Below are 17,316 nucleotides of genomic sequence, written 5' to 3'. Positions count from 1 at the left end.
CAGTAGATATTAAAGCCTACATTAAACTACGTTTACTATTAGAGTAAAGATTGCGAATTGAAGGTTAGAATCTGACCAATCAAATTATTTTAATTTTAATCTATTTTGTTCTAGTCGATTGAATTCTAATCTCTAATTTACAATCTTCACAAAAAGGATTTCCAGATTTAATGCTATTAAGTGCTTGTCGATTTATCAAAAAATAAAATAGGATTTATAAAATAGGATCGACATAGAAATAATCGTACTTTCTCGTTAACAAAGAAATATTTTATTTTTTAATGGAAGATTTTTAAGTCTAGAATAAAATGACCTTGGACATCGGTTTTGTGTAAAATATTGTAGCATCGTGAGTTATAACATCGGGTAAACGCATTGTTAAATTCATAATATCAAATTATATCTAATTGGAATTATTTAGTTAGTTTAGTTAGTTTTAATCATTTCTGTAGGTCGCTACTGCTCTAACTAATATATCATTGAAATGTATTTAATTTATCCAAAATTTTTAGTTTATGATTTACATTATTTCGTTTTTTATTTAAATGTGTACGAATATAAATGGTGTACTTTGAAACTAATCTTATTTAATTCGAGGGAAGAGAATAGGAATTATCGATTTAATCTTAATATTGTTTTATTTTTATATTGCATAAAAGAATGTGATAAGATTATGTCAAGAAATTGTTTATCTTGTTATCAGAAATCCTTTCCGAGAGGATTATTTCCAATGCGTATAATAACTTTTTTATATCAGTAATTTTTACCCGCACGTTGCTGTCCTTGCAAGAAATGCTCGCAGCCGGATACTCGGATCAATGTTTTATTTTAAATACAATCCGATACTTTCTCCCGCTGTCGCGGGCGCGCAATTTTGAGGCGTTACGATTGTTGTTCGCCGCGGAACGGCGGCTCTCTCTTGCTCACGACGAGAACGAACAATACGTCCAAAGTCGGTCACGAGAAAGAGAAAAGGTTCGCCGCTCTCGCAAAATCGGGGCTCTTTAAGGTCCACCCAGATGCAATCTCTCACGCGTTCGCCCGCGAGATACGCTGAAAATCGCGAGACTTTCTAATTCCCTCCTCCCCTTCGGAATATCGACGGTAAATTTACGCGAGTCTGCATTTACTGTTAGATATATCAAAGGAGCAATGGCAACTCAATTTGATTAAATAGCATTTTGTTATTTTTAACTTTCATGGATATATGTCAAAATGTAAATTAATCCATTTCTGTGATTATAGTTTCAAAGTAAACATTGCATTATCCATATTAATTATGCATTTAGTAAATAATAAACTAAATTTGAATCAAATTCAATCTTTTCTTAAGTTAAATTGATCAACTCCATTGTTTTTAATCAAATTAGCGATGAAGCAGTGGCGACCTGTAGACACGATTAAAAATAATTCAAATTAATGACGTGAATTTAACAGTATACTCGTTGCGAACTTCTCGATTCTATCTCGGCGGTGGCTATCGATCGTTGGCATCACTGTCGATAATAGCCGACGTTCACATTTCAATTTTTTAACCTTTCACGATGACTGGCGAATCAACATTTTCTGCTTCGTGACTGAAACGTTAAAAGACTCGCCATCGAATTCATATAGCAAGCGGAAACGTCGCGGCTCGTTTAATATCTAACGCATCGAGAACCGGAGATTGTCGACGGCGAACACTACGATTGAGTTTTGGGAAGGAAAGGCGAGTCTCGTATGCGTCGCGAAACCAACAAGATTTGGAAGGACCACCGGCGTGGCTCCGGAATACTCTACGTGCCACGAATATAACTGACAAGTACAAATGCTTAGGATTAGCGCCGCGCGGTCCAGACATTATATTTAGTCGGATATTACTTATATTGCGCGGGCCGCTGTCTCCTTCCATGATGTAAGAATATCAACTGTAACATTCCTGTGGATGCAGCAGTCGTTCAAAGTAACGATGATGTTTGGTCAACCAGAAATCTCCCAAATTTTAAGCCATTATAAATTCGTTATTAAAAATTAGATCACCAATTAGAAATTGGACCCAAATTACACCGAGAGAAATGTTTTGTATGATATGTAACAAAAATTTCCTTGCTTTTTAATTTAAATTTTTTGTTGTTCCGATCAAAATTTGATTATTCTAACTAAATTTTGATTAGAACAAAATTTTTAAGTTAAACAGAAAGTTTTGTAAGTTTAAGTGAGTTAGAGTAAGTTACTTTTGTTATTAATAAAAATTTAGTTATTCCAATCCAATTTTGATTAGAATAACAAAAAATTTTAATTAAAAAGAAAAAAGTTTTTGTAAGTCACATTGAGAAAAAAATATCCTAAATTTCAATAAATATTTATTTGAATAATACCAACTAAGTATTTATTAAATATAAAAATATATTTATTTTTTGTTACAAAAAACATTAATTTGATTTAACAATCACTTCTTCTTATTAAATAAATATTTATTTATTGTAAATGTTTAGTTGGCAGTATTAAAAAAAATATTTATTTACATTTAGGCTATTTTTTTCTCAGTGCACATATACAAAACATTTCTCTCAGTTATTCTGTATTCAGTTGTCACGTACAATATTATACCTGATACATATACTATACTTTTACATTAATGATGCCTTCCATTTGGCGCTCACAATGCTCGTGAGCATTATTTGTCCTTGTTTAACATTTGATAAACAACAAGGATGAAATGATTTCGTGAGCGTCGCGAGCGTCAAGTGGAACGCATCCTATGTCTCCTTCCGTCGTCGCGGATCGCAGTCGCGGAATTGCGACGAGATGTCCGCGCGATTTCGCGGCCATTTGGAATAATACCGTGGTGATTCATTTCGCGGATGCCGTTTAAAATTAAACGCCGCCTCGCCGCGTCGCACAACCTCGGTTAACTGACGCTCGCTTGGTCGCTTCGATTCCAGCAAGGAATTATTATCGTTGAAGGCCACGTAGATGCATTGGCTTTCGCCGTCGGACTGCTTGAGAATTGTGAGTTTGTACACCGCGAGTTTGTACACCCGGATGTGGGGAATCGTCATTGAGCGAACGTGGCGTTCGATTCTGAATGTAAATGAATTTTTCCCAACAGTCTCATTCACGACTCCTCGTTTGACTCGCCTGATTCAATATTTGATTTTACACGGTCGTGCCAATGGAGAAAAGATCGCTCCCGGTGGAGGTGATCGCAAATGGCAGACGCGTGTCACACAGTCGTGTCAAACGTAAACGGATGTGCATGGTAATTAACTGAGTAAATAGTACGCTCCGCTGAATTCGTCGTAATCCGTTATCTTTGGCGATAGCACGCACGTGTCGCTTGTCTTCGTTCTTTTGCATAACAAGGCCGCGAATATGTTCGCGATATTCTAATAATGTACTTTTGCAGGAAATTCCGACCTGCAACTTCGATATCTCGAATGCGAAGTTAGCGATAATTATATTTGCAATATCTTCCCAAGTTTGCGATGAAACGATTGAACTCGGAAAGGAAGAGAGAGAAAGAGATAATCTTGAACTTTTTGCAGTTTTATGTCGGGCTAGATTTTATGTATATTGAGAAAAAAACTGTTAATTTTATTAAATTAGTTTTTATTTCTTTTAGTTTAAGTTTGTTCTATTTCTTTGTATTATATTTGACTTAATGCGTTCTCCAACAAAAGAAATAAAGACAAACTAATTTAGTCAGGTTAACAGCTTTTTTCCTAGTGTAATATTTTGCGATAACTTATCGCAAGATTAACTAAGCACGATTGTCGCTGACAAGCAATATTTTTGAGATCTTCATAACTTCGCCAAATAATAAAAATTTTTCAGTTTCCATAGAAAAATGTTTACGTAAACATTAAAGAATTTTTCAAAGAAATAAAGAAGCACCAAATACAATCAAGAGGTCTTGGTGACTAATAATTATTCTAAGTAAATTTTAAATATATCTTAATTGTATTTTAAAATTTACTTATTCTTAGAAATATTATTAAGCAGGATTGGTAAGTTAATGTTTTTTTTAAACTAAATTAAGTTAATGGCTTATAAAATTTATAAAATTTAGTTAACAGTTGAAGGAATAAAATATTATAATAACTTAATAAAAGTTAAGATTGAATTAACTTAAGTTTAAAAGAAAGTTAATTTTGAAAAAAATTATTTTTGAGATAAGAATGTCTCAATTTTTCTTAAAATGACATTATTTTAAATACACTTACAATATAGATTATTATAGATAAGTTTAATTTTTTTGTTATTCACATGTAAGTTACTTATATATAATAAGAGTCACCCCATAAGACATTTTTATCAAAATCTTGCGAAAGAGAAGGGTATACTATATATTATTTGCATTATCTCTCTTTTTTTTTAACCTTTATCTAACTTCCGAAACAACTAACTGCTCACGTGTGTTTATGACTAGATATTTGTTACAAAAAATATACGTAAAAATTAAAATGAGTGGATGTGCAGCACTGTTTTACAACAGTTCTTCATCTAAGGCTCATTTTATATTTATATTGCTGAAATATAATGTTTATGACACCTAAAATTAGTGTGACTCAAATATAAGCAGGAATTGACAAAACCTAGCGAGCCAATAAAAACTGGCTACTGTATGGTGTGACTCTGATTATAAAGTCTTTAATCATAAAATTATTGAACTTTTTTTAAACTAATTCTCTAATGTTTAAGATTTTATAGAAAAAAATATTAGCATTAAGAGATAGAAACATTTTTAATTTAAAAAAAGTTAATAAATAAAATTTAGAAGTAACTAAATTAAGTTAAAAATTAATGCATTTATTTAAAATTAATTAAATTGAGTTAAAAGTTATTAACTTTTTTTTTAACTTTTAACGTTTTAACTAATTAATACTCAACCCTGTTATTATGCATCAAGATTCAATTTCGACCATTTTGGGGCGTCTTTACTTCTTTGAAAAATTCTTTGATTTATAAATTTGCAGATTAAATGAAATTGAGGACAAAATACTTGATCTTTGATCATTTATGAGAAATAATATAGATCGCAAAGGTTCGTTGCCGTTCTGCTAGTTCGCTGCTCATAAAAATTCTCACGTTTTTTTTATCGAATAAAGTAAAGCAGCCTTGTATTTCTATCGTGCGCATGCTAATATGGACAGAAGCAACGTAGATACGCAAGACGCGCGCAATAGTGATCAATGACCGAACAGCCAACGTACTTGTCGAGAAAGTTGTCCGGAATCTGCGCTCCGCAGAAATCTCTCGCAAGCGCACTTCCGTCTTTCTCGGTGCTCTCGCATCGACTTCGAGACAACTCCCACATTACCCGTCGAATGTTCTTGAAACTGGCTATCCCTTATTTGACCATCGGTTTTCCAATTGGGAAACTTCCAGGGGAAAGGGGAGAGAAAGGACTTTGATGCCTTGATTATCATGATTATGATGATTAGATCTCGTTAAAGCTAAAAAATTCTTAGGAACACGTCACAAATTGTAACTCGCGTTTCAGTTCTCAATTATACATGAATCATTCGATAAATTAAAATCATTCGATTAAATTGCCTTTACGATTGACAAAGAAATGTTGCTTGTAAATGCGTTTTGGATTGTAGAAATTAGTGGGTCGACAGGCTCCTTCACTTAAATGAAATATATATCTGCGTTGTAATCTAATTTAACAGAGTTTAATTCCTTTAATATTAGTTTTGCAATGACATAAGCGAGATACAGAAAAATAAAATCACATTATTATTTAATTATAAAACATCTCCCGGGTCAACTTTTGTAATAATAATTTTGATTTTTTTTCTCTTGCAGCCTATGGTCCACAGTCCTCAAATAGCCAAATCGAGAACTAGACTTGGTGAACCCGGGTGAGGACGATAGCCAACAGTCCTTGAACCGGTCGCTAAACTCGCTCGCGAGTTTCCACTTGGCGTGCTCTCATAAGGCTACCAAAACGTCGACCCCATCGGTAATCAAGTTATCGGGGGGTGGAACAGCTGGCAGTGGGGAGCAATTGTCCCCAGGGCCTGGCCCACCTCCCCCGGCATCTTCGTTGATCGGCGGTGACGGTCGCATCAACGAGAACACACCAGCCACAGATAACAATGATGACGAAGCGGAGCAAACTGTCGTTTCGACGGCGACTGGAACGACGAAGTCTACGTCTGCGGAAGTGGAGAAGGAATATGGCCAAGCTAATGAAACCACCATGAGTTTTGTTCTGAAACTAGATGTAGAGGCCGCAGCTGCGCCGGTGGTGGAGAACACGACAAAGGACAGGGACAGGAATGAAGAACAACCGCCACCGACGTTACTGTTCGCTCAGGAGATATGGCGGTCCCAGGAACCCGTTGCAGTCGCCACCGGCACAGCAACGACTATCACCACGCCAGAGAATGCCATGGTGATCACGAGCGGCGACGACGCCACTGCGGCTACTAACAGTGGCAAATCGCAGCTGTTGCAATCTTTGGAGACGACGAGTAACCAGGAGCAGCAGACTGCGACGGTCACCACTGCATCTACTCTCACAAGTGTCAAACCAGTGGTGACTTATCCAGTTGCTAAAGGCGCCAGGGAGCAGGTGCAAAAAATTATCACCAGTTCACAAACCAACACCACGGAGGTGTTGACATCGCGCGTCATCTCGCAGAAGTTATCGCCATCGTCCACTGATCAGGCGCAGCTTATCCCGGTAACGGTCAACATTTCTTCTCAAACATCGACTAACTCGACGTCCTCGCCATCCCCTAATAGTGGCGGCGTTCTCTGTCCTTGGCAGACAACCATGATCACGGCACAAAGCAGTCAGCCGATATATCAATCGAAGAATCAAGTTACGACAGCTGACCTTATCCATTGTAAGCAGCAACAAGTAACGGTGGCAAGCAACGTACAGACTACGTTACATCACAAATGTCAGCCAGTATATTCCACGGGCACTTCTACTACAGCGGTGAAGGATCTACAAAGATTTTACACGAAATCATTGCCAAGCAGCATCATCTCAGCTAGTCAATCGGCGCAAAAAATCAAGACCGTGACAAATGTGATCACTAACACCATAGTCGCGCAACGTAATAATTCGTTATCTAGATCACAGGGTGCGCAGAAAACACGAGTGTTACCTGGTCAGTTTATAAACAATCAGGCAACAGCGAACAACGCAAATCCGCAGAAGATTCAGCTAGGCAATCCGATACAGAAGACAACGCAGCCTGTCGGCGCAACGAATGTGCAAAAAACAACCCTCCAACCTGTCTGCAACAATCAAAAAGTACCATTGTTGAGTGGCAATCATCTTCCAAATCTCAAAACGCAACAGCAAAAGTTGCAGATGCCTCATAAGATATCTCTAACCGTGGGCAGGCAGCAATTACAATCAAGCACACAACAAATAAATAATATCTCGAAATCTAGTAACCTTGTAACCGGTATACAAAAGTATCCGCCACCTGGGCAACATTTTATGGCATGCCAACAAGCAGGCATATCTCAAGTCAGATCTCAATCAACGGCAACCGGGCTGCAAAAATCTCAGACAATGGCCACAGTACAAACCACCAAACTACAAACTACGATGAGTAATGTCTGTAAGAGCAATAGTGTGCCAAACGTCTCCAAATCATCGCAAAATTCGAATGTGCTTAAACAGCAAATACAGTTGCAAACTACGTCGGCGCAATTTTTACAAGGTTCGCAACAAGTAATCCAAAAGTCTCAACAGCAGCAATCGGCGAATAATCTTCAGGTTCAACGAAGTATTACTAATGTGCATTCGAAGGTGATAGCGCCTGTACCGAACAATCAAAGAACTCCGGTTATGATGAACTCGAAAGTTCAACAGCAGCAACAGCAACAACAACAAACAATGATGAGGGTAGGAATATCGAAGGGTCAGACGCAAGCTGCTCAAACCGTAGCAAGTCTGAAGACTATCTCGCAGAAACCCATAGTGAATCCCACTAAGATGACTGCAAATTCCCAAAATAATGTCATTCAACAGCCTATTATAGTGCAAAGAAATAACAATCCTCCTCAGCCCGTGAAAATCATTCAACAACAACAGCAGCAACAGAATATAATCGGTCTGCAAAATGCTCCACAAAAACAACCTGGATGCATTAAGACTATTCCACCGCAGAAACCTGTACAGAGAAATCACGCTCAGAAAATTGGCGGTAACCCTGGCGTTAAACCCTTGTTGAGTTCGAACGTAACAGGATTTACAAAAACCCAAGGTCCGACTGCGACGCAAGTGGCGCAAAAAACGTGTATTAAGACTTTGCTGCCGCAGCAAACGGTGGTCACACCATCCAATGTGATAGCTCCGCACAAAAACTCGCCGATCAAAATTCAGCAGCAAGCGATACAGCAGAAACAATTGGTCATGACGCCGCAATACACCCAGCAGATCCGACAGCAAGCCGGACAAATAAAAACATTGTTTCCAATAACCTCGGCTACGATTGAACCTCGTAAAGACATCACTGAGAACAAGTAAGTTTAAACTTAAGTATGAACTCTATAATAAATTTATTTAGTTAATTTTATTCTTTTTTAAATGATCTGATATTATCATAATAAAATAAAACAATCTTACTTGTAGAATCGATAATGAGCCACGGATGTCCAAAGAAGAGGAGCAAAGTACCCCTAAATCGCCAGTAAGAAGAATGCCGCTTCCTTACGAGGTACAAATCTATACGTTATAAAGTATACTCAATGTGCTTTGATTTATAAGATGTATTTTTTATGTGTATTTCGAGATTATTGATGGATTTTCAATTTAAAGCAAATTCTTTTTTAACTGCAGTGTCTTCAGTTCGTTCTCCAAGACCATAATTATGGAGCGCCACCGCCACGGACGCCACCACCGCCTCCATCGCCACCTCCTCATCCGAAGCAGCAACCCATTAACGGAGCCGGCAGTTCCACAGCTACTTCCCAACATCCTTACATCTTCGGACCTGGTAATGTTAATATTATTGTCGGTCATGAATTTATTATCTTTTTTTTTCAAGAATTTATATTTTTGAAACTTTTTACAAATGAAGAAACCATCGTGTATCTTCTAATACAGAATCTAACGAAGTTAGGAATAACAAATATTTTTATAATTGAAGTTGCAATCAACACCAATGTGGAAGATGATGCTGCCAGTGCGATAAGTAGTGAAGCGGGACGAGAGGCGGAACCGGAAGGCGAAGAAACTGAAACAGCACCCGAAGGCGAAGGTGATGACGAGGACAGTGTTACTAGATGTATCTGGTAAGTGAATAACAATTTTATAGATAGACGTATAATGTTACATATTATGGCTAGTGATAATAATGTGTTTCATATATTATTTTTAGTGACTTTGAACATGATGACGGATATATGATATGTTGTGACCGTTGTTTGTAAGTATGACCAATATTTTCACATTACTAATGTAGAATATAGATTGAGAAATATTTATATATTTTTAGTCTGTATTTATATTATAAAATAATTATACTGAAAAATTACGCATTCCATTTAATGAAAACAGTACTTATTGAAAACTGATTATGCGATCGTAGAGTATGGCAGCACGTTGATTGTATGGGCATTGACCGTTCGAACATTCCTGATGAATACCTCTGCGAGAGATGCCGACCACGACGAGTGGACAGACAGCGAGCACGTGCCTTGCAAATGCGTAAACGCGAAGAGCTTCTTAATTCGGACACGTCTTCCGACACGTCATCCACCAGTTCAGCAGACACAGACGTCGGTTCGGTGAATAACGCCACGGCTCAGAAGAAACGTCCACTTTCGCAGCAACAACCGCAAGTTCCGAGGCGCAACAAATCCGATACGTCTGCCCAATCGTCGCAGGTGCGAAGGTTAAATAATAACAACAATAACAATAACAATAACGTTGGAAAGAGACAAAGAAGAGATTCGCAAGCCCGACAATCAAGCACCGTTCGTAAGAAGGAGAACAACGCCGCTCCGAAGCGAGGACCTGGGAAACGTAAAGCTAAGAGGAGAACGAGTTTGGAAGATAAAGAGGACGATGTGCAAGATGCCTGGGGTACCAATATGGCCCCCCTTAGACAATGGATCGAAAGATACGAAGAAGCCGTTACGAATCATTACAGCCCCGAATTGCGAGCCAGGATATCAAATATCAAAGTCAACGGTACGCATAGCGACCTAAAGCAAAGTAACATGAACGTCGTTGCCACCGGTAAATGCCGGCTCAACGTGCACAGCAATAATCTTAGAGTAAGTAAAACGCTATCTCGAATCTGTACGAAAAAAAATACATAAAAAATATTATCATTATGAAAACTGTTAAATTCTTTGTTTTCTTTTTAAATTACTTTATACTATTTAGGGTAGAGTGAGGCTTTTTTGTTCACTTGTCGTGATAGTGCTTTGTCTCTGAACAGCCATATACTGAACATTTAAAAGTCATACTTAAGCTCTCAAACAATTATGATTATATAAGTTGTAAGCATGTCCATTGCAAAGAGATAGGTATATTGTTGTCCTAATTTTATATTACTTCAAGATTTAAATTGATGGAATAACTTCGCCCTACCCTATATTTGATTTATTGAAATAGATACTAATCTTTTGCTGATGTTCTCAATATTATTCATTAATGTTCATCACTATCGCGATTACTTACTGAATTCTAAAATAACTATTCAAATTTTTATTTCCTCTATAGAAAAAATATATATTGAAATATTTATGAAAAAAATCTTTGCTACAGTTTTTAGTGGCGACAATGTACCTCCCGCCAAACACTCCTATCGTGGAATTACGTGGCAAATATATGCTCAGCACACAACACCGACTGCAGTATACGCAAAGTGGTAGACAACACGTCCAACGACCAGGGCCGTTCGTGTTTTTCTATCGTCTGCCACGCGACGGCACCGAAGTGTGCGTAGACACGCGGACATACGGAAATGACGCGAGGTTTGTGCGGCGTAGTTGCAAGCCGAACGCCGAGGTGAAACATTGCATCGAGAAAGGCACGCTACATCTTTATATTGTGACGACATGTGCAATTGAGAAAAACGCCGAGATAACAATCAAACACGAGCAGCATGATCTGCTGCTGTCACCCAATCCCAATTCCCCAGCGATGCCTGTTGTGTGCGCATGTAATAATCCACGGGAGTGTCAAATTACAAACGCGGCGAGCCAGCTGAACAGAAGAGGTAGCAACGGCGCTCTCGTCGAAACTGCCGAGTAAGTTTCCACATAACGATACAAATAATAAAATATATATATTTTATATATTTTTGTAATGTATTCGCATTATCTTTATCTGTGCGTTACTTAGTGGCAGAGAACGAAGGCGACGGGGTAGAAGGAATACAGTCTGTGAGGAAACCGACTCCACACCACCGGCAGTTCCTCCGGTGACGACTGTCACGCAAGCCGCTACGACTACAACATCGTCTGCATCATCGACGGTGACTCCTGCAACGCCAAGGAGAACCATTACGACTACGGTTATAACTACAACGACCCGCCAAGTTGCAAAGGAAGAGACCCCCGCTACGGTAACGAATACGCAGCCTCAAACGTCACCTAGTTTGAATCAATCGGTAATAACGACGGTGGAAACGAAAAAGGATAAAAAGAAGATGACACGGGAAGAGAGGAAGATGGAGGCCATTATGAAGGCTTTCGAGAGATTAGAGAAGGCGGAGCAGAGAAAACAGGAGGTACAAGCGAGAAATGCGCAACGAAAAGAATCTGGTGGCACGCACAGCGACAACGAGGATAGTCATTCGACGACGGGACAATCCAAGAGTAGTAAACAAACAAACTTGGAGAGACCGTTACGACGTAGAAGAAGGAAAGGTCGAGCGAGGACGACAAGTTCATCTCAATCGCAGGGCAGTAGTCGAAGGACGAGATTGAACTCCGCTGAGTCAGACGTATCTTCCGGAGACGAGAGCAATTCCATGCAGTCGCCGCCTCTATTGAGTCAGAATCGTCCACCTAGCCGGGATGTTCCCTATTCATCACACTTACACACTCCGTCTAAGAACACGACGGGTGATGTTAGCAATACCGGCTCATCATCTGGTGGAATTCCCACTGCGGCTGGTTTATTGCTAGCTTTAGCGAACTCTAACGCTCCCGGTCCTCCGAGTTCTCCACCGTTACAACAACCCACTCCTGTCAAAAGTCCTACTTGTGACAGCGGAGCGAGTAGCAGTTCGCAGAGTTCGACGCCATCGACACCGTTGTCCTCTGCCTGTTTATTGGTGGCCGCCGCGGTCGGCCCCTTGGCTCCGGGTTTCAAGTTTCCGAAGACGAAGAAGGTATTGATGAACGAATGGCTAAAGGAATCGCCCGATCCGCCACAAGTTAATATACCTCAAGTGTCACCTCTGCCGGTTTTACCACCTGCCGGTCCACCAGCCTTACAAAATTCCATGAATCCGCTGTGCAGCAGGCATTTCTCACCAGTACCGACAGATGCTTCAGCGGAATTCCTATCTCAGAGTTACGCAGCCAAAAGTCTAGCCACTCTCGTGCAAGCTGCCAATTCGGTTAGCGGCATATGCGATTCACCGCCGCAACGTAGACAGCAACAGCAAGTGATTCCCAGTAATAACAACAATAATGGCAATGGTGGCAGTCCCGCTGTCTCTACAGGCTCGGCAAAGAAGCGATGGTTGCGCCAGGCGATTTCGGAAGAGTGTGATTCACCCAATAGCCGGCCCGAGAGTCCACCTTCGCTTAGCGAGACGGTAGCACCTCCCAAGAAGCGGAGAATAGCTCGAGAAAGTTTATCGTCGGATAATTACACCCCGCCGACGACACCGACCATGTTGCTTCCGACTGAAGCAGCGCCTAACAATAGATCACTGTGTTCTGCTGATGTAAGTTTCACAGTTTAAGTATTTTGTTAAATACTAATTACTTACAAAAATAATTTCAAGACTTTCTCATAGTAGAATTAAAGGTAATATAAATGGGTTAATGAATCAAATCAGTGCTTAAAATATATTAAAATCTAATGACATATGATAAGATGTATAATAATATTTTAAAACCATATCGTATAATAAAGTTGTCGCAAACATTTTGGTCTATAGATTAATAATTAGATTTTAATATATTACTAAACTTATAATTGACTTCATTTGGCTGTTTATATTTATCTTTGCATTATTTTAATATTTAATTTGTAATATGTACATGATAAAATAAACTATATATAACATTGCCAATATTTTCCAGGATGACTATACAGAACATGTGCAATCGCCTATCGTGGAACAGACCGATGACAGACACTACGATTCGGAATCTATAAAAGAAGATATTAAAGTAGATGATAGATCTATGGATTCTGACAAACCAATTATTCAAGAAAAACTCTCAATTGATATTTTTCCTCAATCAGAATTTTATGTAAAAACTGAAGAAAAAACAGAATGCTCTGATATTATTAAAACGGAAGAAATGTCTTCTGAAATGGATGTAGACAATGTTATGACAAAAAAAGAAAAAGTTTCCCCAAAGTGGGAGGGAGATGATATAAAGTCCGAATGTAGTTACGATCAATTAGATCAGAAAATAATTGAAAAGATTCGAGAGGCCGTCGAAAGTAGAGTATCATTCAGCAATTTTGATATCAAGAAAGAGTCTTTCGCTAAGGAAGAAATTGTTACTAAAGGCACAGTCGAGATAATTGATCAAAATGAACCCGATACCGAGATGGAAGGATTCAGTTCTCCCATCGCTACTATAGAACCCGACGCGATTTTAAAACAGCGAGTGGTGGAGATGCAGCTGGAGTTCGGGGGTGGCATTGCCGAAATCGTGAACATTGCCAATAGCGAAAACGAAAAGTCGAATGACGAGAAGAAATCGGGGGTGGCATTGCCGAAATCGTGAACATTGCCAATAGCGAAAACGAAAAGTCGAATGACGAGGAGAAGAATTCATCCGAAGCCATTGAAAAGTGTGAAGAAATTGCTGAGAAATCAGACGACAACGCATCTATCGACGAGTTTGACGTCGAAGCGCAGATGAAGAAGATCACCGGCGACGACGGTAACGACTATCAGGAAAAGATTGACACGAGTTCAGAGAAGGATAAGAGCATGGATGGAATAGAGGGACTAATGGATAGCTCGAAAGAGGATTCGGACTCCGAGGATAAGGACGTGGACGATGACAAGTACTGCGAATCTTCCTTTAAGTTATTTGATATCAGTCATGAAGAAACATCTTTCAAAGAATCTGATACTAAGCCTGATACTAAACCGGAACAGATTATCATTACAGAAGATGACACGAAAGAGACGGATAAGGGTACGAATGACGAGCCCGCAAAGGAAGTTTCCAAAGTGGAAGAGCCGTCTGCCTTTGCCGCCCTGTCGGAAGAGTCTATCTTCGATTCGACTTCTGCGAACATGGATGCGGAGTCCATCGCGGACCCTCCCAAGATCTTTCACTCGATTCCACCTTTGAGCGAGCGCATTCGTAAGAAGACCGATTCGTCTGCCACGCCGAAAACGCCTAAGATGGACTTTGAAGCGGCTATCATAGAATCCACGATAAGTATGGACGCTGTGGACGGGTCTAAGAATGGGGAGCAAAAGTCGATGTTGTCAACCGCACTACGCGAACTTTTGGAGGCAAAATTGGACGACGAGCCGACGGCCGAAGTAATGAAAAATGACGTTGATAATGAGATTAACGCACCATCACAAGTAATTCAACCAAAATCAGACTCCTCTGAACATAGTTTAGACACAATACAAGATTCGGCTTCGATTCAGGAAACGCCGAAGCTAGAAGAGACTCCCACCAAGGAGGAAGAGACCAAACCCAAAGAGATAAAACGGTTGAAAGATCCGAGGACCGTCGTACCGAATAGTATGCCAGCGCCAGCTTTTAAACCGGACTCTCTTCCTCCTGTCAAGCGCAAGGTTAGAAGGGTAGGACAGTAGTAATGTTTTTTGTTGCTGAGAATGACATTTCATTATTTTATCATTGTTCATTATCACTACCCTCATCAATACAGTCCTACTACTTACTATACATATAGTATAAAACCAAATGATTCCTACATTTCCACTTACTTTTTATTTTCATAAAACTTTCATTTTCATAAAATTATTTAGTTTTTATTTCCATAAAATTATTTCTATCTGTTATACAGGATGTCCCAATAACTATAACCACCTGAAATATCTTCTTATCTATAAGGTGTAGAGAAAAATTTATATAACCAAAATTACACGATGTAAAGGGGGCTGTCATATGGTAATAATAATTTTTGTCCAGAGAGGTGGAGGCACTTCGGAGATTTCAGGGTCAATTTCATTTTTTTAAATGGAATTATATGAATTTTTTTACACAATACGATTCCTCTAATTATTCTACATAAAAAAGTATTAAGATCATGGTATCGAAAAATCAATAGTTTACAAGATATCAAATTTAAAATTACTTTATATCTGGATTTTGACATTCTTCATAAATGATGATTAACTTGTTATTTTCTTATAACGGATACATCGTGGTTCAATGAAAACAAATATTCTTTGAAGGACGTCTTAAGTTCACGAAATGAAATTTAACATAAAAAGTTTAGTATCAATATATCAGTTAATCGTGCAAGATATATTCATTTGAAAAACAAGTTGATATGATCCTCATTTATGGAGAATGTCAAAACAATTCAGTTCGAGCGAACAATTTATACGCTGAACGATATCCTATTCGCACTCAGCCTTCGCGTCGAACATTTAATAATATTTGTGATAAACTTAGACAAATTGGTAGTTTAAATACTCGTAAAAATGAACGTGACAAGCGAATAACTTTTGAAGGGAATGAAATTCAGGTTCTCGTAAAGGTGACTCAAAATTCTCACATTAGTTTGTGACAAATTGAACGAGAAACTAATATTAAAAAGAATAGTGTGTATTTTGCATCGTCATAAATACCATCCATACTATCTCAGTATTCACCAAGCATTGCATGGAACGGACTTTGTGAATCGTGTTAGATTTTATCAATAGGCTCAGATTCAAAATAATAATTTATTTTTTGATACCGTGTTATTTACTAATAAGGCAACATTTATTAATCACGGGAATGTTAATTTACATCACATGCATTTCTGATCGATGGAAAATCCTCATTAACTGCGGCAAGTCGAACACCAGTGGTCTTTGAATGTATGGCGTAGTATCATAGGTAACAAATTACGCGCTGTTGTTTTTCTATTTACAATATAGTGCAAAAAATTGCTTTTAGCCAATCTTTTCATTTATTTCTGATAGGTAACAAAATTATTAACAAACTTTATTTTATCGACGAACATCTAAATGGCAATAGGTACGCTAATTTTTTTGAGCATACATTGGGTACCAATAAAAAATGAGCAAGTCTTCTTTGCCTTTAATCACACGACGAATAATGTGGTATCAGAACGATGGATGCCCGGCTCATTTTTTATTGGTTGTGAGAAATAAACTCAATGAAAAATTTCCAAATCGCTGGATTGGACGCGGTGGTCCTGTAACATGGCCAGCTCGTACACCAGACTTGACACCACTGGATTATTTTTTATGGGGAACCCTAAAAGACATATGGTGTATAAAAAACAACTAACTACATTTCACGACATGCAACAACGGATTATTGCAGCTTATATGTCAATATCTCTCGACGTTATTAGAACAGCAAGCCAATCAATGATCAGAAGAATCCAATGTTACATTGATAGTCATGGCTATCATTTCGAACATCTTTAAATTTACATAATTAAATAAATGTTATTAATTAAAAGAATGTTTGTTTTTATTGAAGCACGATGTATTCGTTTTATTTGACGTAAAAAGTTATGTCAGAATAAGGTGTAAAATATCTCGTAAACTATTGATTTTTCGATACCATGATTTTAATACATTTTATGCAGAATAATTAGAGGAATCATATTGTATAACAAAATTCATATAATTCATTTAAAAAAACGAAGTTGATCTTAAAATCTCCGAAGCGCCTCCACCTGGACAAAAATTATTATCACCATATGATAGTCCCCTTTACATCGTGTAATTTTGGCTATATAAATTTTTCTCTTATAGATTAGATATTTCAGGTGGTAATAGTTATTGGAACACCCTGTATATAAATTCTTTTTGTAATAAAAGGCGATCTTATATGGAGAAATATTAATACATTTTTCTAGTTATCCATATCGGAATATCGCAAACGGAAACAACAGTCATCCGGAGGAACCGGAACTGAGCCGGAATCGTCAAATGACGCTTCTAATACGGACAAAAGTGGAGCACGAGG

The 17,316-nt window shown here is 38.3% G+C and overlaps 1 protein-coding gene across 1 annotated transcript in view; it reads left to right on the top strand.

Moving 5' to 3' along the window:
• Positions 1-5,828: 5,828 nt before the first annotated feature.
• Positions 5,829-17,316, top strand: part of upSET (SET domain-containing protein upSET) — a 15,248-nt gene continuing 3,760 nt past the window's right edge. The window contains exons 1-10 of the mRNA XM_018501883.1: positions 5,829-8,481; positions 8,591-8,675; positions 8,798-8,954; positions 9,108-9,252; positions 9,339-9,386; positions 9,549-10,239; positions 10,736-11,220; positions 11,315-12,872; positions 13,234-13,872; positions 13,938-14,942. Of these exons, the coding sequence (XP_018357385.1) occupies positions 6,191-8,481; positions 8,591-8,675; positions 8,798-8,954; positions 9,108-9,252; positions 9,339-9,386; positions 9,549-10,239; positions 10,736-11,220; positions 11,315-12,872; positions 13,234-13,872; positions 13,938-14,942 (7,104 nt within the window). The 5' untranslated portion in view covers positions 5,829-6,190. The remainder of the gene's footprint in view (positions 8,482-8,590; positions 8,676-8,797; positions 8,955-9,107; positions 9,253-9,338; positions 9,387-9,548; positions 10,240-10,735; positions 11,221-11,314; positions 12,873-13,233; positions 13,873-13,937; positions 14,943-17,316) is intronic.

This window comes from Trachymyrmex cornetzi, unplaced genomic scaffold (genome assembly GCF_001594075.2).
Source record: "Trachymyrmex cornetzi isolate Tcor2-1 unplaced genomic scaffold, Tcor1.1 scaffold1435, whole genome shotgun sequence".
Classification (NCBI taxonomy): Eukaryota; Metazoa; Arthropoda; class Insecta; order Hymenoptera; family Formicidae; genus Trachymyrmex; species Trachymyrmex cornetzi.
This window is presented reverse-complemented; position numbering and strand designations above follow the sequence as displayed.